The 25,060-nt window shown below is 49.7% G+C and overlaps 8 protein-coding genes across 8 annotated transcripts in view; 5 read left to right on the forward strand and 3 right to left on the reverse strand.

Annotated features, from left to right (window-relative positions):
* Nucleotides 1-4,223: 4,223 nt before the first annotated feature.
* Nucleotides 4,224-5,049, reverse strand: PpBr36_00085 (uncharacterized protein; the record flags this gene model as incomplete). Its single annotated transcript, XM_029887278.1, has 2 exons — nt 4,224-4,954; nt 5,016-5,049. The coding sequence occupies 2 exons, from the start codon at nt 5,047-5,049 to the stop codon at nt 4,224-4,226; spliced, it is 765 nt and encodes a 254-aa protein (XP_029752082.1).
* Nucleotides 5,050-6,180: 1,131 nt separating this feature from the next.
* PpBr36_00086 (uncharacterized protein) lies at nt 6,181-6,602 on the forward strand (the record flags this gene model as incomplete). Its single annotated transcript, XM_029887279.1, has 2 exons — nt 6,181-6,367; nt 6,397-6,602. The coding sequence occupies 2 exons, from the start codon at nt 6,181-6,183 to the stop codon at nt 6,600-6,602; spliced, it is 393 nt and encodes a 130-aa protein (XP_029751879.1).
* Nucleotides 6,603-6,675: 73 nt separating this feature from the next.
* On the forward strand, nt 6,676-7,043 carry PpBr36_00087 (uncharacterized protein; the record flags this gene model as incomplete). The annotated part of the gene is made up of 2 exons (XM_029887280.1): nt 6,676-6,861; nt 6,933-7,043. The coding sequence occupies 2 exons, from the start codon at nt 6,676-6,678 to the stop codon at nt 7,041-7,043; spliced, it is 297 nt and encodes a 98-aa protein (XP_029751880.1).
* A 2,194-nt stretch (nt 7,044-9,237) lies between these two features.
* PpBr36_00088 (uncharacterized protein) lies at nt 9,238-10,537 on the forward strand (the record flags this gene model as incomplete). Its single annotated transcript, XM_029887281.1, has 2 exons — nt 9,238-9,351; nt 10,004-10,537. 2 exons carry the CDS (start codon nt 9,238-9,240, stop codon nt 10,535-10,537), a joined length of 648 nt encoding a protein of 215 aa, XP_029752079.1.
* Nucleotides 10,538-11,170: 633 nt separating this feature from the next.
* On the forward strand, nt 11,171-12,293 carry PpBr36_00089 (uncharacterized protein; the record flags this gene model as incomplete). The annotated part of the gene is made up of 4 exons (XM_029887282.1): nt 11,171-11,412; nt 11,486-11,625; nt 11,884-11,970; nt 12,049-12,293. Coding segments are annotated over 4 exons (714 nt in total), but the record flags the coding sequence as incomplete, so codon positions are not given.
* Nucleotides 12,294-14,587: 2,294 nt separating this feature from the next.
* On the reverse strand, nt 14,588-21,862 carry PpBr36_00090 (uncharacterized protein; the record flags this gene model as incomplete). The annotated part of the gene is made up of 3 exons (XM_029887283.1): nt 14,588-17,196; nt 19,327-19,805; nt 21,051-21,862. The coding sequence occupies 3 exons, from the start codon at nt 21,860-21,862 to the stop codon at nt 14,588-14,590; spliced, it is 3,900 nt and encodes a 1,299-aa protein (XP_029750836.1).
* A 765-nt stretch (nt 21,863-22,627) lies between these two features.
* PpBr36_00091 (uncharacterized protein) lies at nt 22,628-24,404 on the forward strand (the record flags this gene model as incomplete). The annotated part of the gene is given in 7 exon segments (XM_029887284.1): nt 22,628-22,826; nt 22,904-23,025; nt 23,137-23,310; nt 23,473-23,965; nt 24,038-24,128; nt 24,203-24,277; nt 24,296-24,404. 7 exon segments carry the CDS (start codon nt 22,628-22,630, stop codon nt 24,402-24,404), a joined length of 1,263 nt encoding a protein of 420 aa, XP_029750835.1.
* A 552-nt stretch (nt 24,405-24,956) lies between these two features.
* PpBr36_00092 (uncharacterized protein) overlaps nt 24,957-25,060 on the reverse strand; it is a gene marked incomplete at both ends in the record, with an annotated part of 3,004 nt that continues 2,900 nt past the window's right edge. The window contains one exon of the mRNA XM_029887285.1: nt 24,957-25,009. Coding sequence (XP_029750838.1) covers nt 24,957-25,009 — 53 coding nt within the window. The remainder of the gene's footprint in view (nt 25,010-25,060) is intronic.

Raw genomic sequence — 25,060 nt, forward strand, 5'->3', positions numbered from 1 at the left:
CGAGACGCGAATGCGGATGAGGGTGAGGAGAAGAGGAAATCCAACAATCAAAAGGATGGGAAATGTCGTGGATATTTATCTTGGAGCCGCCATCGCACGAAGTCATCTACAAGACACCCTGCTGCTCTGGGAAACCCAAATTTGGCATGTTGTTTCTCCATCATGCAACGTCCACCAAGTCGTCCCCTTGACGTTCGCGGCTGTTTTACTTTTTTTTTGCTTTTTGGGCGCAGCACCATCCATGGCCCGTCATCGACTATAGTTACCGTGGAGCTGGAGACCTTACCCAGGGACTAACCCCATATGCCTAAGAATATTACCTACCAACAGGGGTGCAATTGGCTCTTTTCGTTTCGCGGAGATTTTAAATGTAGTGAATTGTACAGAATCGGATGCAAGGGTGGTCCGTGTAATCGGGAGCCACTCCTTCAGCGGGCCAGCCTAGTTTTCCCCATGGCCCTCCACCGGCTGGTTTGATGTCCCTCCGTATTGGGGTTCCTCTATACTAGTAGTGTTACTGCTTGCCCCATGACCTCGGGCTGCCGCCGCGACTATTTCTTCCCTAAAAAAGCATCTACTATAGCGAATTAAGGTGTTGGAGTATGACCATGATCAACATAAAACAAACAAGCCTAAACGTGACTCGAGGCCCTGCAACGATTTCCCAAGCTACCACCCAGACCTGCCATATTCGTATGCAGCCATCGTCGCCTGTCTGTCAAATTACCGTCGTACGAAATAACTCAACTTGGGCTTCACCCAAACTCTGGTTCATCCCTGAGAAGAGAAGGCGTATAACATTGGATGAATTCGCCTCAATCCTGATTATCTGCGTGGCGACGACCTATTCCTGTAGTACATCCTCCACCTGTACCAAAACGCTTGCAGAGATCCAAGAGGTAGGTTATCAACAAGTTGCCCCGTGAATTAATTCCTAATATTATCCCTAAGCCTTCTTCGTTCCATACGAGGAACCCTGATAGGGGGTTGGTGGGGTCCAGGACCGTGTTTGAAGCAGTTTGGTTGGTCCATCCATCGTCAAAGCCAGATTAAGTAATGAAGATGACGCGGGGGAATCAAACATGCTCTCTTGGCAGACGGGCGTTTCCAACCTTGGCAGGTCGCTACCACTTACAACTGACAGGTCTGTATGCCATTTAAAGTACAGGACGTTTTGCCGCTGTCCGACTCACAATTGGTTCGCTGGTCGAAACAACCTCGGCCCATTATTTTTTTTTTTTTTTGTCAATGCATGATTTTCTCGNNGGGTTAGGGCGAGCAAGACCCGTTTTCTGGCATTGAAACTCGGTTGATCTATCGGGACATGGTTAGTAAAAGAAACATATCGGGAAAAGAAAAAGCATAATCGCTCTAACTTCGGGTGACATAATTACTTGCATTCCACATCACGTGTATCACTGGCGAGATCTGCAGCCGATCGATTGACAACAGAGCTCGTAATTAAGCACCACATGGGGGGAGGAGTAGGACGATGCGATGCAACCAATGCCTTTGAAATCTTCAGTCAGAAGAGAAGCAACTATCAATCTTGTCGCCAGCCTTGCAAATGACATCATATTCCGTGCAACGTCAACACCACAGAGACGTCGGTTGCCATCCGCCATGCATTATGTCTCTCCCCTTTTTTTTTGTTTGGACAGGCTTGGGAGTGGACATCATCCCCAGCGCAAAACGCGTCATTTTGGCTTCATTCACGTCTATTTCCATGCAAATCCTCTCCTTGGAGGGGGGTCCCCAGCATACCCCCAGACCGGGGTGTCCATTCCCACCGGGGGAGCTCCACATCAACCCGCCATTCACCCGCAAGTCGAGCCAGTTAGCGGCCTCCTCACTGACGCGGGGTCCGCTCTTCATAACTATAATTATAGCAACGCATTTCAGCAGTCAAACAACCAACTATTTACAAAGGGTGTAGTAATTTCAACACCTGGAACGAACAAATCAACACCAAGTGGATACGATACCTTTACAGTGCGTTTGGTTTTACAGTACAAAGTGCCTAAAACTGCGAAACCAGGTGTCCCAACCATATAGCTAGGGCGTGGAGGGTTTGTTAGCTCTAAAAGAGATAGAGCTATCCCCAATTGACCGTTTGCAACAACAACATAATTTTGAACTTCCATTTCCACGTAATTACGGGTTCGCCACGGGCGCAACGGTAAGTAATTGAACTGGCGGTTTGGCGAAACGCAACCGTGGGAAAATGCCAATGCATCGCACTCCTGCAATTTCCGGATACGGTCAAAATCAGCAAATTCTTTTTTAGGTTTTTGTCCAAAAAGGAGAGCCGTTCCAAATAAAGTTCTTTGGTGCGGTAAAGCGATTGTATGGTTGCAACCGCGATATATTTGCGGCCGTTGCAGCGTTATATTTACAGGTAGCCTGCCCGTGCGTTGGTTCAATCACGTGCGTACCCGGATCATTACCCCTGCAGATTGGTGTGTGCGTGAGATATGTGCTTTCGCAGTTGTTGGGCACTTTGTACCGTCAAACGAAACGCACTGTAGAAGTACCCATTTAATGTTGATTTTGTTCGTTCCAGGTGTTGAAATAACTACACCCTTTACAAACAGCTTTCGTCCCAACATCGCTTTCATCTGATATTCTGGCATAGAACAAGCATGCATTTACTACCTAGTTCTTCCCTTGGCAGTCGTAACGCATTAACTTATGAGGCAAAGAAATTCTATTTCCATTGCTTTGATTTCTTAGCAGTGACCAAATATAGTAGTGTACACTTTTTGCGACTCACTTCACCTACCACCCAAGGTAAATGGTAGGCGGTAACTGCGCCCGAGATACTACGCATCCATCGGGGAGAAGGACATCTCTTAGTCAGTCACCGTGCTTAAGCACGCGACAACCATTGATCATTGCGCAGACTAAAGATTGATGCTTATTTTCATATGAATTGATGAGGATCACGTCAAAACCAAATGACTAAATCCCCCCGGGACTTGCCGACTCGAAAATCTTTACCGTGGGTTACTCAAGCTTTCCTTGCCATGTTTGGAAAAAGAAAAAAAAAATGGAAACGGACGGAGAAGAACCCCAAATCGGGGAGCTTGAAACTCCATTGATTCTCGGAGCTTGTTTGAGTCCCCAGAAAGCTTTGGTCAATTTTTTTTTTTTTTTTTTTTTTTTTTTGGCCTGGTCTATTTATGCTGTGCTCGCTCTTGCTGGTTGACAGATGGATTTTGCCACCTCTGCTACTCGAGCCCCTTGCAATTCAAGACGCCCCTGTTGCCGGCAATCAGAGGATGCGCAAACTGTTTTTCTTTGGTTTTGGAAAGGGGGAAAAAACGCCGAAAGAGAATGAACCATGGTTGGCCTTCCATAACCATAAATATTACGTCTAGACCCTTGAAACTCAATGACCTGGCCACCTTGTAAAATCATTGCCTAGGTTTAATCATAACGCGGGTGCACAGTGACGCTGTAGAAAGAGGGTGATATCCATGATCCCTTTTTGAGCGCGCTGTTTTTTCAGTCGCTATCAAGTGTCAACTGTCCTATACTGACATGAGAAAGAAAAAGTGTAAGCTGTTGCAAACAATGGCCTCTTTGTATTTCTTTGTGACCCGAACTGCAGAAAGAAAGAGTTTTTGGTTTTACTTTTTCTGCTTTGTATAGCTTTTGATTCATCTCGTACCCAAACAGTGGCTTTGTGCCCAAGTGCTTTCCTAGTTTACAGAGCGCTAAGCTAACTGTCCATATATATATATATATATATATATATATATATATATATATATATAATGACTCTGCACCAGAGACCAACAACTTGTAATTTTCCAGCCACATCAACATCACAGTCTGCCCGAGTGACGCCTCTCTCAAGGCTTAGCAGATGTTGCCTATTGAAATCTGACATAAAACCACGTACAGATATCATGCACGAAGCAAACTACCTGGTGGTCGCTCCATTGGTCTGGGGGCTTGCTGTATTCGTCTACGTAGCTATGAACGGCCTCGGCTCTGATGAGCTGCCGATCACGGCGGGGCATGTGGAGCAAGGGGAGAGTTCAAAGTCAAAGTAACCTTTGATGCATCATAGTCAAACACAGGCAGATGAGTTGTAATATAGTATTCCCATGTCCTGCATAATGGCAAAGCAATTAACTACCATATCTGCGACACCACGCCAACCTAGAATTTTTTCCCAACCCCACACCAACGCCATAGCATTTAAAACCTTTTCTTCAGGCGGCCGGGGCGGTCAGGAATCCCTTGGCGGCAGCCTCCTGAATACCAGAAAAGAAGACGTTGGCCATCTTGACATAGCCTGCGTCGTTGGGGTGCCTGGTGTCGAACAGATCGTCGGTGGTGGGGCCGGCGGCGGAGCGCATGTCGACGGTGACGAGCTTTGCGCCCTCGTCCTTGAGCTTCTGCCAGACGGTGTCGAACTGCTTGTTCTCGTCGACGCGGCAGGCGTCCTGCTTGGCGATCTTGTTGACGAGCACGTTGGTCATGACGACGGTGACGCCGGGGCTCTTGGCAAAGACGTCGCGCAGCATGGCGTCGACCTGGGCGCCGGCGTCGGCCACCACGCCGCCCTTGTTGCAGTTGTTGGTGCCCGCGTCCACCAGCACCAGGTTCGGCTTGAGCTGCGGCACGTCCTTGGCCACGGCGGCCGCGATCTGCTTGATGACGAAGCCGCTGGTCGCCTCGACCGCGTTCTGGTCAAAGTCGCCGTTCTTCTTGGCGCCCACAAAGGTGACCTGGCCCGCCGTCGTGAAGTTGGCATCGGGCCCCTGCAGGAGGTCCAGCAGGTCCTTGCGGTACGAGTTGCCCGTCGACGACCCCACGCCAAACGTCACGGATGCGCCCGCTGCCATGATCCGCAGCGGCACGGGGGCGGCGGCGGCTTGGCGAGCCGTCAGCTCAGACTGAGGAAGTGGGCCGGCCACAGCCACAGAGGCTATTTTGAACGCTGTTGGTTAGTATTTTGGGTTGTGAGTTTGCAAAGCGGGGAATGCCGGGATTTTTCTTACCAGCAGCAAGCAGGGAGAAGAACTTGGCATGCATATTGTGGGAAGGTTTGTGCAAGAATTGCCAAGCAACGAATGACTGAATGAATCCAAGAAATAAAGTATTTTTAAATTATGTACAAAAGAAAAAAGAATAAAATAAAATAGTATAATTAGTCCTCCAGGGCTAAACGAACGTAAAAGGTCGAAATTTTTTGATTGACGAGAGTAAAACGGAGTAGAACTGAATGATTCACGTCAACAAAAAAGCCAAGAGCCGACGCTATTTATTTTTTCCAACGACTGATGCGCATCGAGGCCACGGCGAGAAGGGGCATTTTGGTTGCACTCACAAAGCATCCCCCGTTTCAGATGGTTCGTCCTGGGGCGGTTTGCCGAGATGGTAAGCGGGCGACCCTGACCTTATTTGCGCCAAGACCAAAACCTGAACCGTTTTATCTGGACCAGCATCTCCAGCGGCTAGACGCGTTGCCTTGTTGGGGTTGAAATCTTGCGCGTGTTTTTTTTTTTTTTTTTTTCTCTTTTTTGTTTCTTCTTCGGCAACGTTGAACGATCAAGACTTTGACTTTTGGGGTCGGCTGCAAGAAGTTTGACTACAAAGTTTGCCAAGGTCTACAGTACGTGACCAAAATTAAATCGCTAGCTTCTTTGGTGCTTGTTTACCTAAAAAAGGAGTGTCGCGAGCATCTCCACACCTCGAGCCCAGGAGGCCCTAGAAATAAACGAGGCCTATTTTTGAATTTGGCTCATGCCCCGCCGCTCATTGTTCCGCAATCTGACAGCTGCCATTCGCTTGACTCGGACGTTGGACTTTTTTTTGTCCCTCTGTTTTTCTTGGCTCTACAATAAATCTAACGACTGACTGTACAGACAGGCATAAGCGATACACTCTACGAATAAAAGATATCACTTAGTCTGGAGAAATTGATCCATAGATAATCTTAGCCTTCTGAGGCACAACTGCCGAAGCAATCGGCTCTAAGTGATGTACCCGGAACGCAATCCCGGAAGTGACTTGGCCGCTGACCAGATCGGGATCAGTAACAAGAATGTAGCTCTGCCGGCATTCGGCCAAGATAGTGATTTTGTATTTGGTTGCATCAAATCGATTGCTGTCGTTATAGAATCAAAGCAGTTCACGTGCCAGCAAATCCCATTGCTATTCACTATGCGCAATCACCTACCTCATCTTCTTCTGTTCGTTGTTGCAGTAGCCGTCTCGGGCCGTCTCCGTGAGGCCCCAAAGCACTGCAAAGTGACACGGCAAGATGCGGACCGGCCAGCAGCAGAAGAATGGGATCGGCTCAACACGGCCATCTCCGGCAGGCTCATCAAGCCAGTGCCACCAGGGGGCAGTATGCCACGCGGACCAGCGCTCGCACAGCACTGCGGAATGCCTCGCGACGCAGTCCCAGTGGCTTGATCCATCGTTCCATCTTGGTGATCCCGTCTCGGTCGATTGGAACAACTAGGCCAACGACACGTGCGCCTGATCCAGAGGTGGGTTGCAGCGGTGTCGGCTATCCCTTTTGTGTTGCGAATGCCACGGAGGCAGAGCATGTGCAGGCAGGTGTTGACTTTGGTAGGTAGAGTGGTGTTGTCGTATTGAGCGTGTTGAGATGTCTGTTGATGAATACACGTTGATGTAGTGTGAGTTGCTATGATGGAGCAGCCAGAAACAACAATATCTGGCTCGTCGTCAAGAACAGCGGTCACGACTACCTCGGCCGTTCCAAGGCACCGTTTTCTCTGTCGACCATGTCTTGGAGGTGAGATGGTTGATGCAAATGGCAGGCTGCTGACGCTCAACGAGTGCGGCAATGAGGATCTTTTCTTTGCCGTTCGAGGAGTAAACTTTCTTCCCCTGAAACCGTTTCAGTCCTCGACATGCCTGGTTGTAGCGATGCTGGTTGCATTTAGGGAGGTGGCTTGACCTTTGGCATCTTGACCTCGATAACGATCCGCGCATTGGAATTCCCAAAGGTTCTTGGCCTGCGCTTTTCCATGCTCACAAGCACAGATAGTCCCTAAGCCTTGGACACCATGGTGTACTTCATCACGCAGATCCCTGCGCTTGCCGCCGCTGGCATCTCGGGATATCCAGTTGTAAATGTCTTGATCATGAGAGACTGCAGCAACGTTGAAGATATCTTGAAATTAATTCAGCCTGTTTTCAGATGTGCCAATAGTCAATACCACCTGGCCGGCCAATTTGGTTTCATTTCCCAAGTCGTCGCACATCCCGACTTTGATAGCTGGTATCAGCAGAATTAACGTTGGGCTCCACATCTCCGACCCCCCTAAAGTCCGGCCCCTAAAAATATCTACTCAGCCACGTCAACCCTTTGTTTTATTTTATAAATATCTAGACGAATTTTTCACTTTAGAACTTGCATTTTGAAGATTCTTGCTCCAAACTTTCCAATGAAACAGTACACTGAAAATCAGCTTCTTGCTGCCATTTCTGACATAAGAAATGGCAAATCAGTTCACAAAACCTCGCAAAAATGGGGTATTCCTCGGAGTACCCTTCACGATCGTTTAAAGGGGGCCCAGTCAATTCAACAAGCGAAAAGATTTTGTCAAAGGCTTTCACAGGAGCAGGAGACCTATTTGGCAGATTGGGTACTTGCGCAGGCCGCGTTAGGCCTTCCGCCAACGCATCAAGAACTACGCTATTTTGCGGAACGAATTCTTCAGGCCGCCGGAGAAAGAAAAAGCCTTGGGAAACATTGGGTTAGCCGTTTTATAGCCCGATATCCAATTTTGAAAACCCAAAGGCCCCGGCGAATAGAAAATGCCCGGGTTAATGGGGCTACAACCGAGGTAATTAAATCTTGGTGGTCCTATTTGAAAAATCCCGTTATCGATACTATAAAACCGGCCAACCGTTGGAATATGGACGAAACAGGTATAATGGAAGGCAAAGGATCTAATGGCCTGGTGTTAGGGCGTAATAAAATCCGGCCATTACAGCGAAAAGAGCCTGGAACGCGGGGTTGGACGAGCATAATCGAATGTGTATCAGCTACGGGGGCTGTTATACCTCCCCTCGTTATATTTAAGGGGAAAAACGTACAGCAACAATGGTTTCCAGCTGATTTAAGTCCTTTCGATACCTGGCAATTTCATGCAACAGAAAACGGGTGGACAAATAATGAAACAGGTATCGAATGGTTAAAAAAGGTGTTTATTCCAAATACCCAACCTTTAACTCCTGAAAAGCGTTTATTAGTTCTCGACGGCCACGGATCACACGTCAGCGACGAGTTTATGCTTGTTTGCCTCCAAAATAATATTCAGCTTTTATATTTACCTCCTCATTCGTCGCACGTTCTTCAACCGTTGGATTTATCGGTTTTTGGGCCGTTAAAGGAAGCTTATCGACGTCACCTGGGATTTGTAAACCAGTTTTGCTGTTCAACGGTTGTTGGGAAACGAAACTTTCTACTTTGCTATCGAAAAGCCAGATCAAAAGCATTTATAGCAAAAACCATTCAATCTGGTTGGCGTACGACGGGGTTATGGCCGGTGAACTTGGCAAAACCACTTTTAAACCCGTTTTTATTAGAAAATAGCAACGCCAACGTCGAAAAAGGTAGAAATAACGGCTTCCAAAGGGATAAAACACCGGAAAGCCCAAACCAAAAAATTAACGACCAATCTTTACTTATTTGGAAAACCCCTAAAACGACCCGAGATATTCGACTTCAACTACAGGAAATTTCCCGGTCCGAAAAAAGTAACGCCACTTCACGGCTTTTGTTTGCAAAAGTCCAAAAAAGCTTCGAAACCAAGGATATCTTATTGGCTGAAGCTCAGCAAAAAATCAGTTTGTTAAAAGCAAAATTGGAGGCGGTACGGCCGGTCAAAAGGAAAAGGGTAATTCCGGATCCCAACGAGCTTTTGGTCAGCAAAAAAAACGTTTATGAAGCACAGGAAAATAATAGGGACTGTTTAGAGGATTTGAACGATGGAGAAGAGGTTAGCGAACCGGGAGAGCCTGACAATGATTGTATTATTGTGCGTTGATAGGTTTACATTTAAATCGGTTTATAAAAGGGGTATTTCGTCGTTACATTTTTCAAGGGGGCCGGACTTTAGGGGGGTCGGAGATGTGGAGCCCAACGTTACGACAAAAGCCCGGCTGTCAAAGACGTCACTTCTCGCTTCTTCGCAGCTGCTCAATAGGCAAGCCTTGGAGCAAAGCAAAGCGGCAATCAGAATGGCCCTTGAAGCGGTGGATGCTGCGGCAAAGGCTTCGACGACTGCAAAGCGGTTCTCTGCGGCACTTCGCAATCTGCGTTTGGACCAGACTGGAGGGGCATACTTTAATGAGGTGATCGATGTTTTTTTTTTCCTTTTTTCCTTTTAGTCTTTCACTTTCGTTTCTTGTAAATGAACTCCTCTTGGTGCATCACTGGATCGGCTGGCGATGGGAACAGGCTCATCCCGACCAAGACGATTGGCAACACGAGTTCTGGGGAAAGCATTACGACAAGCTGAGAGAAATAAAGAAGAGCCAAGACCCTCAAACGGTTTTCTGGTGTCACCAATGCGTGGGCAATGAGGAATGGGAGGTTCAAGACGGCAGGCTTTGTCGAGTGGACGGTTGGTAGTGAAATGCCCAAGGCAAAAGCAGCAGTGAGGTCCAAGCACCCAGTACAGCAAACACCGCTTTGTCTTCATTGTTGTTGATGGCCAAGAAAACAATGAATTATTGCTGGACCAATCACATTGTCATTCACCGCTCTGCCATCACCGTCATTGTTTGCCTGAGAGGTAAAGTTGACATAAAACATGCCACGACCAACGCCGACGAGAAGGAAACTTGGGTTTGCGTTTAATCGTATCAACAAGCTTGTACTCACTAGAACTTGATCCCATCTTGTTCGCGAGAATACAAGCAAGCATCCGTGACCAGCTGTTGCGCAAGACTTGCCAGGACCAAAACCCACGAACCAGACACATCCTCTCCACACAAACAACAGCAGAAAATGGCAACCATCTTCCCGTGCGAGTTCCCAGCGCCGCAGCCCACGACCACCTCCCTCGCAAGACTGCACCGCGAAGTCGGAGAGCAGTTTTACCTCGAGATCTGGGAAGCCGTGATCGCCGCCGTGGAGGGATATTGGATGGAGGCGGTGCCGGCGTCGACGCCTCCCTCCTACGCGGCAGGACGGAACCCCAGGATCGACGCCGTCACCAGCTCGCCCGAGCCCGAAGCGCCGCGCCACAGGACCGTGCCCCAGACCGACCCGCTCCGCGACCGCAGAGAGCCCGAGACGCTTCGGGGCTCGAGCTGGACCAAGCAGGCGCGCGTGGAAGAGTCCGTGCTGGAGATGCGGCAGGACCTGAACGCGATGCTGCCGCCTGGCGTTTATGCTCGGCACACAAGGGCCATCAAGGACTTGGTCTGTCGTGCGCACCGGGCTGTCCTGGCTGCTATCGAGGCTGAAGATGACCAGGATGAGTTGGAGACTGAGGCCTTTGTGAATCTCACGGCTGAAGATTTCCAAGACTAGGTGACGACCTTGAATAAATCTCTGGCAGAGTTTGCGGAATCCTGTATGATTAACACTTTGTTTGATGTTTTGACTATTCGATGTCTGAGCTTAACCGAATGTGAGTTATTCTTTTTTATGCAAATGCCAGTATAAGTATTGTTCAAGGCCCCTCAGATATACATTATGTATTTGTGCTGATTGAAGTTTAAATCAGACCATAATGTCCGGGATTCAGGGAGATTACCGCAGCTGAATCAAGTCCACCGAAAGCCAAAGCAACTCGGGTCGCACCGCAGCAGTTTAGGCCAGTGTTACGTACCCATATGATCTACCAGAGGCCAAGAAGAAGAAGAAGAAGAAGAAGAAGAAGAAGAAGGACAGAGAGCTGAACTACTATTGGGCCTCGGGTAAAGTCACGAGCGGCACCATCGAAATATTGAAACGTATACTGACTTACTGAGCGTACCAGGGAACCGAGACCAGCTTTCCTCTGTATAAAATCAAACCCCATCATTTCCGCCTTCTCCAACACCAGAAGCATAGTTTGTCCCAGCCGAACCTCTCGGGGATTCCTCTTTGAGATGACGACATGTTTCGCTTTCAACCGCTACATCCAGCAATAAGACAGCACTGCTCTGATTCTTTACAAGTTCACCGACAACGTCGCGACTCCTGCATAACCCACAGCTGACATTGGCCAAGTTATTGGCACTGGCTGTGTCCTTCTCAAGCCTGGCACACTCGGGCGGCATCGTTCAGGATGCGAATTCCCTTGCAGATTCGTACGACTATGTCATCGCTGGAGGTGGCACTGCGGGACTGACGCTGGGTGACCGCCGGAGTGAGGACGGCAAGAACTCGGTGCTGGTGGCCGAGTGCGGGGATTTAGGTTGGTCTAACTCTACGGCTCCAAGATGGCGAGCCTACACTTTCAACTTGGCTTCAACAAACATCACCCATCAAAAGTCAACGTCACGAGGGCAAGATGGGCATCTACTGGCATCCGCAGTTCAGTCATCCACAGACGGCGACGCGGTCCTTCTCGCACACGGGGCATTGGGATGGCACCCACAGGGACAACTACGAGGTGGATACTCGACTCCAAGGTGACCAGGGTTGTGTCTGATGGCACGAGAGCTGTCGGGGTGGCTTTTGTGCCGTCCGCGGGAGGCTCTGGGCTGTCGACAACGGTCGATGCGAGAAAGTAAGTCGTCTCGTCAGCGGGTGCAGTTCACAGCCCGCATATCCTGCAGTTGAGCGGCGTGTGTCCCAAGAGGGCCGAGGCTGCTCGAGTCGGCCAAGATTTCAGTCGTTGCCGACGTTCCAGGATCACCCGACGCCCTTGGCTCACTTTTCCCTGCCAGTAATCTCACCAGCCCGCTACGCCGAGGTAGCCGACGCGCTCGCGGCCCAAGACCCAGCGGCACCCCCACCCGGCCGTGATAAAGGGGGTACGGCCAACAGATAGCGGCCTACGCGGCGGCGATGCGACGCAACGACACGGCCTTGTACAGCCTCGTCATCAACAGCGGCAGCTCGACGGGCGGTCGTCCGAAGGGTGGCTCGTGGCGCCGCACCAGCTCAGCCGAGGCAGCGCCGACATGGACGCCGCGGACGCGCCGGGGCTTACTTCCACCCGTGGTCGACTACCGCGCCCTGTCCAAACCCGCTCGATCGGGACGTCATGGTGGAGACGATCCGCTCCACGCGCCGCTTCTTCACCGAGAACCCGGCCGTGGGCGCAGTGAGGGTAGTTCCACATCCCACGCATTGAAAGCCTTGGGTAGGTTGTAGTACCCACAATACGTCTTAATCATGTTCTCAAATGATGGATGTTCTGTTGCGTCTGGAAAATAATGAAATGCACGGCACTTTGGATCAGGATAAACATCATCCCAGTACTCGGTCTTTTTTTCTGTTTTTTGTTTTTTCCTTTTTTTTTGTTATCCTTGCTGCCGCCCGGGATTGGACTTTGCGTAATCGCCAGGCTGGACGGCCCGGATGCTAAGAGTGCTAGGCCGTCGAATGCAGACAAGTGGGCCGGTAAAAGGACCATCTTCGACGGCATTGCAAAATTGATGGTAATGACAGAGTTTAATCAAGTTGGTAGCGCAGGTAATATATTCAACAAAGAGGAAGTGGACATGGTTAAACAATTGAACAGCAATAGACGAGCTATGTAAAGCATAAAATATGGGGCGTCGACGCATGTGCATGTGGAAAAAGTGCCGAATTGATAGCCATAAAAGGGTCAGCCTTGAATATATTAATCTATAAAAAGAAGAAGCATAAAAATTGGGAATATCTTTTTGGTACAGGAAACTGTAAGAATAAACCATCATGTTATTTATAGCTCACCGCATGGACATGTACGAGGCAGGATTCCTAGGCTTGCCAGAGTGAAAATGGACAGTGTAGTTGTGAGCGTTGAGTTTTCAAGGGCTTTGAATTCTAATTAAAGAAACAACTGCTGATTTTGCCAGCACCCATATGTATAGCCGCTAAATTCTCAGCGCTAGAATGACTCTCGCCTACTTTGCTTTCTCCATCTCTACCCACATCTCCGAAAGGCACTTGTCCCATCGATTTTTTTTTTCAATCATTACCCTACGTTCGGCATATCTCACCATCTACCATGGGTTTCAAAACCTTTCTCGCTGCTTTCGCTGTTGCCACGGCCTATCTCCCAACGGCTCTTGCAGGTTTCCAATGTCAAATACTGCACTATGGGGGTGATATAACTAAACCAACCATATACACCGCTGATATTAATGGTCATATAGAACCCTCAGGCGAGTGGATTCGTATTAGGAGCAATTGCCGACCACAGAAATTCGATTTGCCAGACGGTACAAAACTTGCATATAGGTTCGCATGGGAAACGGCATGGCGGACGAGCTAGAATGTCTTGATAATTACAGCGGGGTTTGAGCATCTTGTTTCGGCTGTTAATTTGGCTTTGGGATCAAACACAAGTCAACACCATCCCACATTTTCTCTTCTTCACTCATTTCTTGTTTTTTTTTTTTTTTTTTTTTTTTTTTTTTTTTTTTTTTTCTGTTTGTTTTTGCTATGAATTCCTTCAATAGAAACCTAATTGGAATTACGCAAACAAGCAACTACCACTTTCCCTTCTCCTCACTTCTCCATACATTTCCAGCTCAGCCACAACTGCAAACGGTGCTGGGTATGAGCAATTCATCAATAATGCCAGGGCATGTCTTTTAAACATGCTTCGCAGCTGCGACCAAATCCGCGCCCGTTATGTCGTCCTTGACTGGCCGAAGATTGATGCACACGATACGCAAAAGGGTGGCCAATCTTGCCATGATCGACAAGAAGGGTTTTTTTTTGGTCGTCAATCGCGAAATCGAAGTTACGGGTGGGAGAGCCCGACGAAGCGTCCGTAATGCTTGACAAAAGCGACCGGGTTTGAATCGTTTGATATCAAGCGCGGAATCGACGAACAGATCGGCTTGTCTTTAACTGCCGATCCAAGAAAAAGTCCCCTTGATCTTTTATCACGGTACTGTAGTCGTCATTTTGCCCACCGTATGTGTATATATGATATCCCGCATCTCCACTGTTAACTGCAAACACCACTAATATTTCTTTCCAACCAGACTCTATGCCTTATCCGCGCCTTAGACTGAATCAGAATCTTCCCCGGCAAACTTTAATGGACGCAAGTCCCGCGACGTTGTGGGCATGGGGGGTCACTTATCACATTGCCTTGAATGGCACGGCAGATTGTGAGTCTGCCAACGATTGAGTGATCAATACGAATCAACAAGGGCTTATGGCATTATGCTTTCAACAAATGACTTTGTAGAATCGGCTCGAGAAAGTCATGAGCGGCTCAAAGGGGCAGCCGAACTTCTGAAGGACAAGTAAGGCTTACCAGATGTCCAGTGACTGAACGGTTTCCTACTTGCTTTCTCGTTGTTGGGAGCCACCAAGTAGAGCCAACATCAGTTAATTATTTCAGCCTACATGCCAAATGAAGTACCAAAGTTTAATCACTTCGGTGGCTGCCCTGCCCTGGTATCTGTATAACCCCCTCATGTCTTATAAACGAAACCCATTTCTAACGATAGCAACATCACCCTGCTTTGGGCAGAAAAAAGTCCTATCGGATCCATTTCCCACCATTGACATGTGCGCCGTTGTTGTGTTGAGCCAGTCCTTGGGCAGGAAGAAGTGTCTTCGCAGCCCGAGTTGGGATTGATTAGGATCTGGGCTCCCACTGTTTTCCGACCTATTGCATGACGATTCCATTTCGGTTATCATTAAATTGGTGAGGTTGTAAGATAGCACCCAGCCGTCAAAGGCCAGAAAGACAAGACTGTTACCGTTCGCGCCGAGCAGTAACTTGACCTTGTTGCTCACGAAAGCTGGCAGTCTTTTGGGATCATCGGGTTCGGCTTTGCACGAGGTATCTAAAAGATACAGATCAAACCCGGCGTGCGATGTTAACGCCCAAGCTCTGTCGTTGCTCGATAGGGCTGCAACCCTAAGCTTGCCGCTATCGATACAAGCGGACCAGGCTACTGTCTCGCTCTGTGTTGGTTTGTTTAACTGCAAAACATGGCCAGAGATGGGCAGAGACGACGCATGCGGCTCCAAAGGAGCGTTAGGGACATCAGATGATTGCGTAGGCTCAGGTTGAGAATCGCCGCCATGGCCTTGTTGCGTTAATGCTGTTACTTCAAGCCCAGTGCTCCACTCGTGCTCCCGGACAACCTTGCCATGCAGACAAAGCAGTCGACCAGTGTTTGTGGGGTGCAGCGCCCAGTGTCCCCTAGTTTGATTCTCCTTCCGTGCCAGCGGTGGGATGACTTCCAGCTTGGCCCTCAAATCCCAGACATGCTCTGCGTCATCTGTGCTCAGCAGAAGTAGCCTCTCGTCGGGGCTGAACAGCGCCTGCCTTGCACGCTCCCTGAGACGACAGTCAAACACAGGGAAAACAGCCCACCTCCCAGTGAAGCCTCGGAGCTCATTGCGGGTGCGTTCCTTCTCAGGCATGGCCGGTTTCACGTCCTTGATCTGCAGGCGCTTGCAGACAATGTACCCCAAGTCATCACCAGATATCATGTATTTTCCAGAGGGTGACCAGGACAAGAGGTCCACCGTGTGATGCAAGGGGTGTGAGTGCACCTTGCGCAGCCGGTTCCCATCGTCGAGGGCATCGTGGATCACCACAGAACCGTCCTCACGGGCGCAGGCAAAGAATTTATCCTCTGGCCCAATGGCAAGCGCAGTGATGGCCACGTTCTCGGCGGACGGTGTAGCTGTAAACACGGGCTCTGTGACCGCGTAGCTGCCTGATGTGCTGCTGGTGGCGTCCTCGTTTTCAGGTTCCTCGTCAGATCGAACCAGCGCATCCGGCTCCCAGACGTTGCAGACTGGGCCGCGAATGTCGTAGAAGCGTTGATTGTCGGGACTGAAGACAACGCTCATCGTTGGGTCGTCGCCAAGGCCGCAGGTTAGCCGATACACGAGGTGCAGCTGGGGCAGGGCCCAGATGCTGGTTACACCGATGTAGTCTACCCCGAGGAGGAGGGATCCATCTTCAGAGAGGGCAATGTCCTTGGCTTCGACGTTGGGATACTCGATAACATCGCTGCTCGCCAGGCGCCACTCCCAGAGCGAATTGTCCTGGCAGAGAACCAGGAGCCGGCTGCTGTCTGGATGCCACAGGAGTTGTTCCTGGTACACCAGAGGATTCCACAACGCGCTGCTTTGACATCTCAGAGGCCCCCTAGTTTGCTTAGTCCGGTCCCAAACAATCGGTGGTCTCCCACGCCATGCCATTGCGACCTTGGTTAGGTCGGAGCTGATGGCCTGCTTCCAGGGGCACCCCTCGTAACCGACATCCAGGCCCGCAAGGTCCATTTTGGAGCTTTCCGAGGCGCCGTTGTCAACCTGCATGATTTGAACAGTGCAGTTATCAAAGGCGGCTACGAGCTCCGCTTCCCCTGGTCCAAATCTCAAATGGCGCACAATAGCATCGACTGCCTTGGGTATCTCATGAAGCTTCTCTCCGGTGGTAACATGCCAAATAACAAAGCAGCTGAACCCGGCCACTGCAAGATGCTGACCGCCTCGACCAATCGCCATCATCGGGACATACCCGGTGTGCTTGAACCTGCGGACTTTTTCGCACGTTTGAACATTCCAGGCAGTGACGACGCCGGCACTGCTAACCAGTGTGAAGAAGAGGCCCTCGGCAGCAAGCACCTGGTTGCCAAACTCATCATTGCCGACCGGCACGCTGGCGAGACAGTCATCCCATGTCTCGGACCGAATGCCACTGACAGAGAGACGTCCATGATCCAGGCGAGCCGCCGGCAAGGAAGAGGAGTTAGTCCCGCCGGCACACTGTCCTCCATAGACCTTGGCCACCATGGACGCACGTGGACACATAGGCGGTACATTACGGTAGACCGCCGAGGGGCTGCCGACCAGGTTAGCAGCGAACTTGCCGGCGATTCGGATGAAGTCAACCGCCCAAGGCTGGATCCAGGCCCAGGAGTTGCGAGGAGGCGTTGTACCCATGGAGCGCATCAGCTGACGCGATTCTGACCTGGGCCGGCGGGTCGATCTCTTGACAAACTTTTTGAGGTGCTTTGCTGTTTGAACCAGCTGCGTCATGTCACCCGAGAGAGAAAGAGCTTCTATCCAAGACAGACAGTGGTTGAGCATAAATACCTCGAGGGCCTCTAGCAGCTCTGGGCTGTCCACGGGGGATTTTGATACATGTTTGGCCCAGTTGTTGACCGCATAACGTTGGGCTCCACATCTCCGACCCCCCTAAAGTCCGGCCCCCTTGAAAAATGTAACGACGAAATACCCCTTTTATAAACCGATTTAAATGTAAACCTATCAACGCACAATAATACAATCATTGTCAGGCTCTCCCGGTTCGCTAACCTCTTCTCCATCGTTCAAATCCTCTAAACAGTCCCTATTATTTTCCTGTGCTTCATAAACGTTTTTTTTGCTGACCAAAAGCTCGTTGGGATCCGGAATTACCCTTTTCCTTTTGACCGGCCGTACCGCCTCCAATTTTGCTTTTAACAAACTGATTTTTTGCTGAGCTTCAGCCAATAAGATATCCTTGGTTTCGAAGCTTTTTTGGACTTTTGCAAACAAAAGCCGTGAAGTGGCGTTACTTTTTTCGGACCGGGAAATTTCCTGTAGTTGAAGTCGAATATCTCGGGTCGTTTTAGGGGTTTTCCAAATAAGTAAAGATTGGTCGTTAATTTTTTGGTTTGGGCTTTCCGGTGTTTTATCCCTTTGGAAGCCGTTATTTCTACCTTTTTCGACGTTGGCGTTGCTATTTTCTAATAAAAACGGGTTTAAAAGTGGTTTTGCCAAGTTCACCGGCCATAACCCCGTCGTACGCCAACCAGATTGAATGGTTTTTGCTATAAATGCTTTTGATCTGGCTTTTCGATAGCAAAGTAGAAAGTTTCGTTTCCCAACAACCGTTGAACAGCAAAACTGGTTTACAAATCCCAGGTGACGTCGATAAGCTTCCTTTAACGGCCCAAAAACCGATAAATCCAACGGTTGAAGAACGTGCGACGAATGAGGAGGTAAATATAAAAGCTGAATATTATTTTGGAGGCAAACAAGCATAAACTCGTCGCTGACGTGTGATCCGTGGCCGTCGAGAACTAATAAACGCTTTTCAGGAGTTAAAGGTTGGGTATTTGGAATAAACACCTTTTTTAACCATTCGATACCTGTTTCATTATTTGTCCACCCGTTTTCTGTTGCATGAAATTGCCAGGTATCGAAAGGACTTAAATCAGCTGGAAACCATTGTTGCTGTACGTTTTTCCCCTTAAATATAACGAGGGGAGGTATAACAGCCCCCGTAGCTGATACACATTCGATTATGCTCGTCCAACCCCGCGTTCCAGGCTCTTTTCGCTGTAATGGCCGGATTTTATTACGCCCTAACACCAGGCCATTAGATCCTTTGCCTTCCATTATACCTGTTTCGTCCATATTCCAACGGTTGGCCGGTTTTATAGTATCGATAACGGGATTTTTCAAATAGGACCACCAAGATTTAATTACCTCGGTTGTAGCCCCATTAACCCGGGCATTTTCTATTCGCCGGGGCCTTTGGGTTTTCAAAATTGGATATCGGGCTATAAAACGGCTAACCCAATGTTTCCCAAGGCTTTTTCTTTCTCCGGCGGCCTGAAGAATTCGTTCCGCAAAATAGCGTAGTTCTTGATGCGTTGGCGGAAGGCCTAACGCGGCCTGCGCAAGTACCCAATCTGCCAAATAGGTCTCCTGCTCCTGTGAAAGCCTTTGACAAAATCTTTTCGCTTGTTGAATTGACTGGGCCCCCTTTAAACGATCGTGAAGGGTACTCCGAGGAATACCCCATTTTTGCGAGGTTTTGTGAACTGATTTGCCATTTCTTATGTCAGAAATGGCAGCAAGAAGCTGATTTTCAGTGTACTGTTTCATTGGAAAGTTTGGAGCAAGAATCTTCAAAATGCAAGTTCTAAAGTGAAAAATTCGTCTAGATATTTATAAAATAAAACAAAGGGTTGACGTGGCTGAGTAGATATTTTTAGGGGCCGGACTTTAGGGGGGTCGGAGATGTGGAGCCCAACGTTAGTGCAAGAGGGGGAAGTCTCCCGAGATTGTGACTAGGTCGTCGCCAGTCGTCACCGGAATAGAGGCGAATCTTGACTTCCACTGCTCGTCGCACAGGTAGGCAAGGCATGTTGTAGCAATCGTTTCGTGTGCGAGCTGCTCGTCGATCCAACCCGAGCCACCGCCGTCCTCACCCTTTTCATCGAGTAAGAACTCCCGGGCTGTTGTGTGTATCAAAGAGATGCGCTGCTTTCCGGGTTGCGTTTTTGTTTGGTCGACGGTGATAAAGTGGCCACAGATCTGCGTCATGGACACGGCCAGGTTCAGAAACTCGCCAAACTCGAGACTCAACGCCGCCGCCATCTCGTCAACAAAGAGCGGGCGCACGCTACATGTCACCCACTCCAGCACTCTCCTCGCCAGTCTGTTATTCCTTGGGTTCTGCCTTTCGATGTTTTCGAGCATGCGTTTGTACATTGCAGCCATGCCCCGTGGGACCTTTGTCAGGGCAGCTAGGAGATCATTCTTTATATGCCAGCTGTCTTGGATGAGTTCGAGCGCCAGGCGTGCCCAGAGAAAAGACCCATGGGCTTTCTTGAGCATTTCATCTCTAACAAAAGCCTGCGTCGGTGGATCGACTGGCACGACCTCCTGGACGGCCCTGGTAATGTAGGCTTCCATGTCAGCCTCAGTATCAGACGCTGCCAAGGAGTACGTCGTTCCCCTCCACTGTGCCCAGGTAGGGGCTACCTTGAGGGGTCTGCTGGTCATCAAAACCCTGATTGGCGTCTGTGAAGATATCGAGGAGATGAGTGAAAGGAGGGCGCCGGGGCTATCAGATTCGTCCAGGCTGTCAAGGACCCAGTATATAGGTCTAGATAGCTTCAATCTGAAGAGAAGACCTTGAAAGTAGCGATCCCAAAGCGTTTGAAAGTCAAAAGCGGTAGCCGGCGAGGACAAAGAATAATCCGTCTTTTCTTCCAGTCGTAACACCGCGTCGCAGAACTCTGGGATAGAAGAGGCCATCTGTGCCGCAAGTGCCCTGAAACAATAATTCCTTGTACTGGTAAACAGGTTCGTGCGGTCAAAGAAATGATACTGCACATTGAGTCCCATTGCCTGAAGTCTCCTGACGCTCAGCCGGGACAACACTGTTTTCCCAGTTCCAGGAAGTCCGATGAGCAGAAATTGGCGACAGTCGGCCACTTGATCACTGCTATAGAACATCCAGCTTTTAAATTCGTCTTTTTCGAAGAGCCAGCCTCCGGAGGTTGAGTACCTGATGTTATCGGCGTCAATTGGTGTAATGATATTCTGGGGAATGTCCCTGATGCCGAAAATATCTCGAATTCTTTGGTCGATATTCGACTGATTCAAAGGTTCAGGCTCGCTTGGGAAGTCTGCTTCCACCAGAGGAGGCCCTGTCGAAACACATTAGTATGACTGACAAAGAATTTTCGGCCCGGTGCTTGGCTTGTTTTTGATGTTCAAATTCATAGACAGCTCGCAAAAATAAGACAATCAAGACGCTTAGCATACCAGTAGCTGTTAGTTCTAAGGCCCATCTTTTGAGAACACTTTTAACTTTTCTGAAGTTTGGGTCTGATCTGTCCCTAAACTTGCAAATAGTATGATGGTCGGCGTCCATGCCCGCCGATGTTTCCTGAGGAAACCCCAATACTGCAGACGATTTTTCCACAATCTGCAGTCCGTCTCTCAAGCTGGTAAGTGCCCATTTTCCCCGAGGTATGCTGAGAAGATAAAACTGACCATGACTTTGGTTACACCTAGACTAGTCTTGAGCGTTTCAAAAAATGAACAAAGCAGTAGGCCGTCGCAGTGCTGCCGAAAAACCTCATTGATGTCTTGGATTGTCTCCGAGTTGACGTCCAAGCTAGACACGTACGCCCTTGTGGTCCCTGTCGGCGTTGCCGCAAGGATGCTGTTGAGTGTCTTGGCGTACTGTGATCCTCGGTGTGGTGTAGCCAGGAAAAGGATTCCCCTGACCCTTGCCACGAGGTCTGCGTACCGGTCGTCGTGTCTACCCAGGGAATAAGCCTTCTTTACCACCAGGCCGCCCATTGAGTGCACCACAAATATTATCGGTTTTTGGGAGTCTTTATCGTCGTCTGTGGCCGCCAGCAACTGCATCAGGAGATCTTTGGCGAAGTCGAGAATGGTCAGGTTAGTGGCGGCTCCTCGAAAGCTGGCGTTGTAGCCGAAAGTAGAGATGCGAAACCTAGCCATCGCAGGTTCCCCTTCAGGCAGCCAGTCGGGCCAAAAGAGCGCCGTATCACGGTTCCACGACCATGTCCTCCATGCGGTGCCACCCAGTCCATGAACAAACACTATGTCCCCGGCAGGCTCATCGACTGGGTGCACAATTTGTAGGCCCAACGGGTCTTCTGTAACACCGCTGCGGCTGGGTTCAACACCTGTGGCAGACCGTGCTCCAAATGTTGATGACGAGAAAAAGCTCCGGAACTGTGGCAGCAACCTGGGACGTGTTGTAAGATCAAGAGATCCTTGAGCCTGGCCAAATGACTGTTCCTTGTTTGGTGCGATTCTTGTGTCACTAAATGAAGATGACGAGGTCGACGCATGGCGGGGATTTGGGGATGCATGGTCGCCATCGAGTGAGCCTGAGACCGAAGACTCGGATTTGAAGCGACCCCGGCGGAATTTCTGTACGCATTTCAGTCTTTGATCGATCAACATCGGGCAGGAAAGCAAGACTCACCATCAGGACTTGTGGAACTCTAGGGAGATAATTATGGCCAACATCGGTCAAGACCCACTGTCGCACAATGTTGTGTCACCGCGAGTGTATGGCGAAATCATTGTCACGGGGCTCGGAGGAAAAGTTTCGGGGACGACATGAGTTGGGGTGACGATTCTTGCTTCGTTCATTGACGCCAGACTCCCCATGCAAGAGTTACAAGCCGATGCTCCAATGGAATAACACAGCTGCCAACGATATGGCCTTGCAGCATGAGGTGATGCACTAATTGGCTAGACCTGCAGGCCGGGCGTGCGATGGTTGGTTGCCAAGAGGAGGAGCCAAGGATCAATCGGCGCCTATGGCATGTTGCTTGGGAATTCGCAGGCCAAGTACCTGTGACACCCATGCTTGCCAAGCTTGCCCCTCTTTGGTCGCTCAAAATGGCCCTATTAGCAAGAAGTTACTTGGTACTATATACATCATATCATCCAAACAGCCTGCAGACTTGCTGGTGGCCCCGCGCCCGCCCGCCCGCCAAAAAAAAAAAAAAAGGTCGAATTGAGGTTCCAGTTCCTTTTCATGTGCCGAAAAAAAAAAAAAAAAAAAAAAAAAAAAATTGAAGTTGTGTAACCCATGGACTTCGCCGACATAAAAGATGGCAAGGTTACTCTCCGGAAAAACGAGTCTGTCTTCTGAGAGCGTAAGTGTGCAAATGACGACCACTGTAGCAAGGTGAGTTGTGCCAGTAGTGATGCTCAACCATGCCGACTCCGACTCCACATCACCCAATACCGGGAATCAATAAGGACGAACCGGAATACCAATTGAACGAGACCGAAAATTCGGCGTCAGATACAATTGGCATCAACCTCGCACAGAGTCAAGAGGTTACCCCTACAGGTCCACTTCCGCCGCCAGAGATTACCAATAGTATTGAAGTCGACGAAAATGTCATCAAGGGTTAGCACCTACAATATTACATGTGTATAATTGGCGCAATCCATCTGGCTAAATGTATTACTTGACTAAAAATACAGTATTTCCCGACAAGGAAGCCAAGATATCGGCGGCGTTTGGATACGGCAAGTCACACTGGGGCATAACGGCAAAGATTGAAGTTGAGCTTCCAAATGGACGACAGCGAAGCTATTTCATGAAGGTGGGGCGGGCATACATTTCCTCAATTACTACGCTCTCCTGCTGCATTTCCAGCGATCACGACTTCTGGGGGAAAGAAAAAGTACAGCACTAAACATTTTATCGTACACAGGCCATCAAACAAAGAGAGCTCGGCATGGTGATTTGCGAAGGCGAGCTGAAAAGTCTGCAAGAAATCCACAAGACGACTCCTGGTTTTTGCCCTGAGCCATATGGCTGGGGACAATTCGCCAGCGACCCCGAAACGTACTTTGTACTGGTTGAGTTCAGGAGTATTCGGGAAAGTGTGAGTAAAAAAGAAATACATATATAATAAGAATAAAGATACAAAAGGTCGGTGGGGAGGTCAAGACTAATACGGTCTTTTTGCCCACACAACCGACTTCCACTCGTGCATCTGAACAGCCACGGGGCTAATACTAGTCATTTTTACCCACCATTTCACCAGCCGGCCGAGTCCTCCACGCTCGCAGCCAGCCTCGCCCGGCTCCACAGCGACTCTAGGTCTCCGACGGGCAAGTTTGGCTTCGGGATGCGGACGTGCCACATCCGGATCGACCAGGCCGTCGACTTTTGGTCAGATTCGTGGGCGGCCGTGTACGGAAGCCACCTGCGTCATGTCGTCGAGTTGGCGAAGCCGTTTCTCAAATGGCCCGAGTTCGACATCGTGGCCGATCTGACGGTCGAAAAAGTAGTGCCCGTGCTCTTGCTTCCGCTACAAGCCGAGGGGCGGACTCTGAAGCCGTGTCTGGTGCACGGTGATTGTTGGGACGGCAACACTGCCACGGACGGCACGACTGGCGAGGCCTTCATATTTGATGTGTGTTCCTTCTACGCTCATAACGAGTACGACACGGGCAACTGGCGGACCCCGAGACATCGCCTTAGTCGCCCGGAGTACATAAACGCTTACAAGGAGCTGATGCCGCCCTCGGAGCCAGGTGAGCAAAGACTTTTTTCCCATGACTGCAGCTCCCCGTACACATTTGCCCCGCTGACTTTTCTGCACATAGTTGAGGAATGGGAAGCTAGAAACATCCTGTATTCTCTACCATTCAACCTTGGGAATGTCATGTTTGTGCCCAAGTCTACCCAGCGACAAGTGTAAGTCTATGTCTTCTCCCGAGCTTGGAGCCGGCGTTTCTGTTATGGCTTCTGATGCGGTGTCTTTGTCACAGTGTCTACCAGGACATGATAAATCTCTGCAAGATGTTCTGCCCTCGAGATTTAGAGCAAGCTATGGCAAGTTTGGGGTGAGCAAATGAATCAAGCAATGGCTGTGAAGGGGAAAGCAGAGGAAAGGGGTCGAGTCCATTCACGGGTGCTGGCGAGGAATATGATGAACAAGAGGAGGAGGGGGATGAAAAAGAGAAGTTGTGAAGCATCGCCACGGGGGTTCGATGATATCCTTATCAGTCTGAGACTGAAAGAGGAATGCAGTCGCAAGTTTACCTCCTATACGGTGAAGCGAGGTGCTATTTTTGATCTTTACCTAGCCACGCAGTGTTGAAGAAACGAATTCGTGAGAAGGTGGGACCATGTTGGGGTTGGGATGAGGGCCCAAAGATACATACATGAAGTGGTGCACTCCGCTCACATGACTGTCAGGATTCAATATATGTCAGATCAACCGTCTGTGGTAACAACAGCTGCCGGTTTGACAGAACTGCCATCCTAGTCATGTCAACATACGCTATGATCTGCAACAAACTGGTTCCAGACTAGACCTCGTACGGACCACGATAGACCGACCGATGGAGAACAGCATAGGTGATGGACGGCAAGGTCGGCTGGCGATCATAGCACCCAGATACGCCAAAGAAGGCCCGAGGTAACATTGAGCCCCAAGAATCACGGTGCGGTCGCCTGCTGTTCGCCCCGAACCGTCGGGAAAGCTTGCCTTGCAGCAGCTGAGGCGGCTCGAGAGCAAATCTATCCTGCCTGCAGCCAAACGGCGGCCACCGAAGCGCCCCAGCAAAGCATGACTGGGGATGCGGGAGCACACGCGGCCGAACCCGCGGTTCACGCCCTAGGGC

The sequence above is a fragment of the Pyricularia pennisetigena genome, chromosome 2 (assembly GCF_004337985.1).
Source record: "Pyricularia pennisetigena strain Br36 chromosome 2, whole genome shotgun sequence".
Classification (NCBI taxonomy): Eukaryota; Fungi; Ascomycota; class Sordariomycetes; order Magnaporthales; family Pyriculariaceae; genus Pyricularia; species Pyricularia pennisetigena.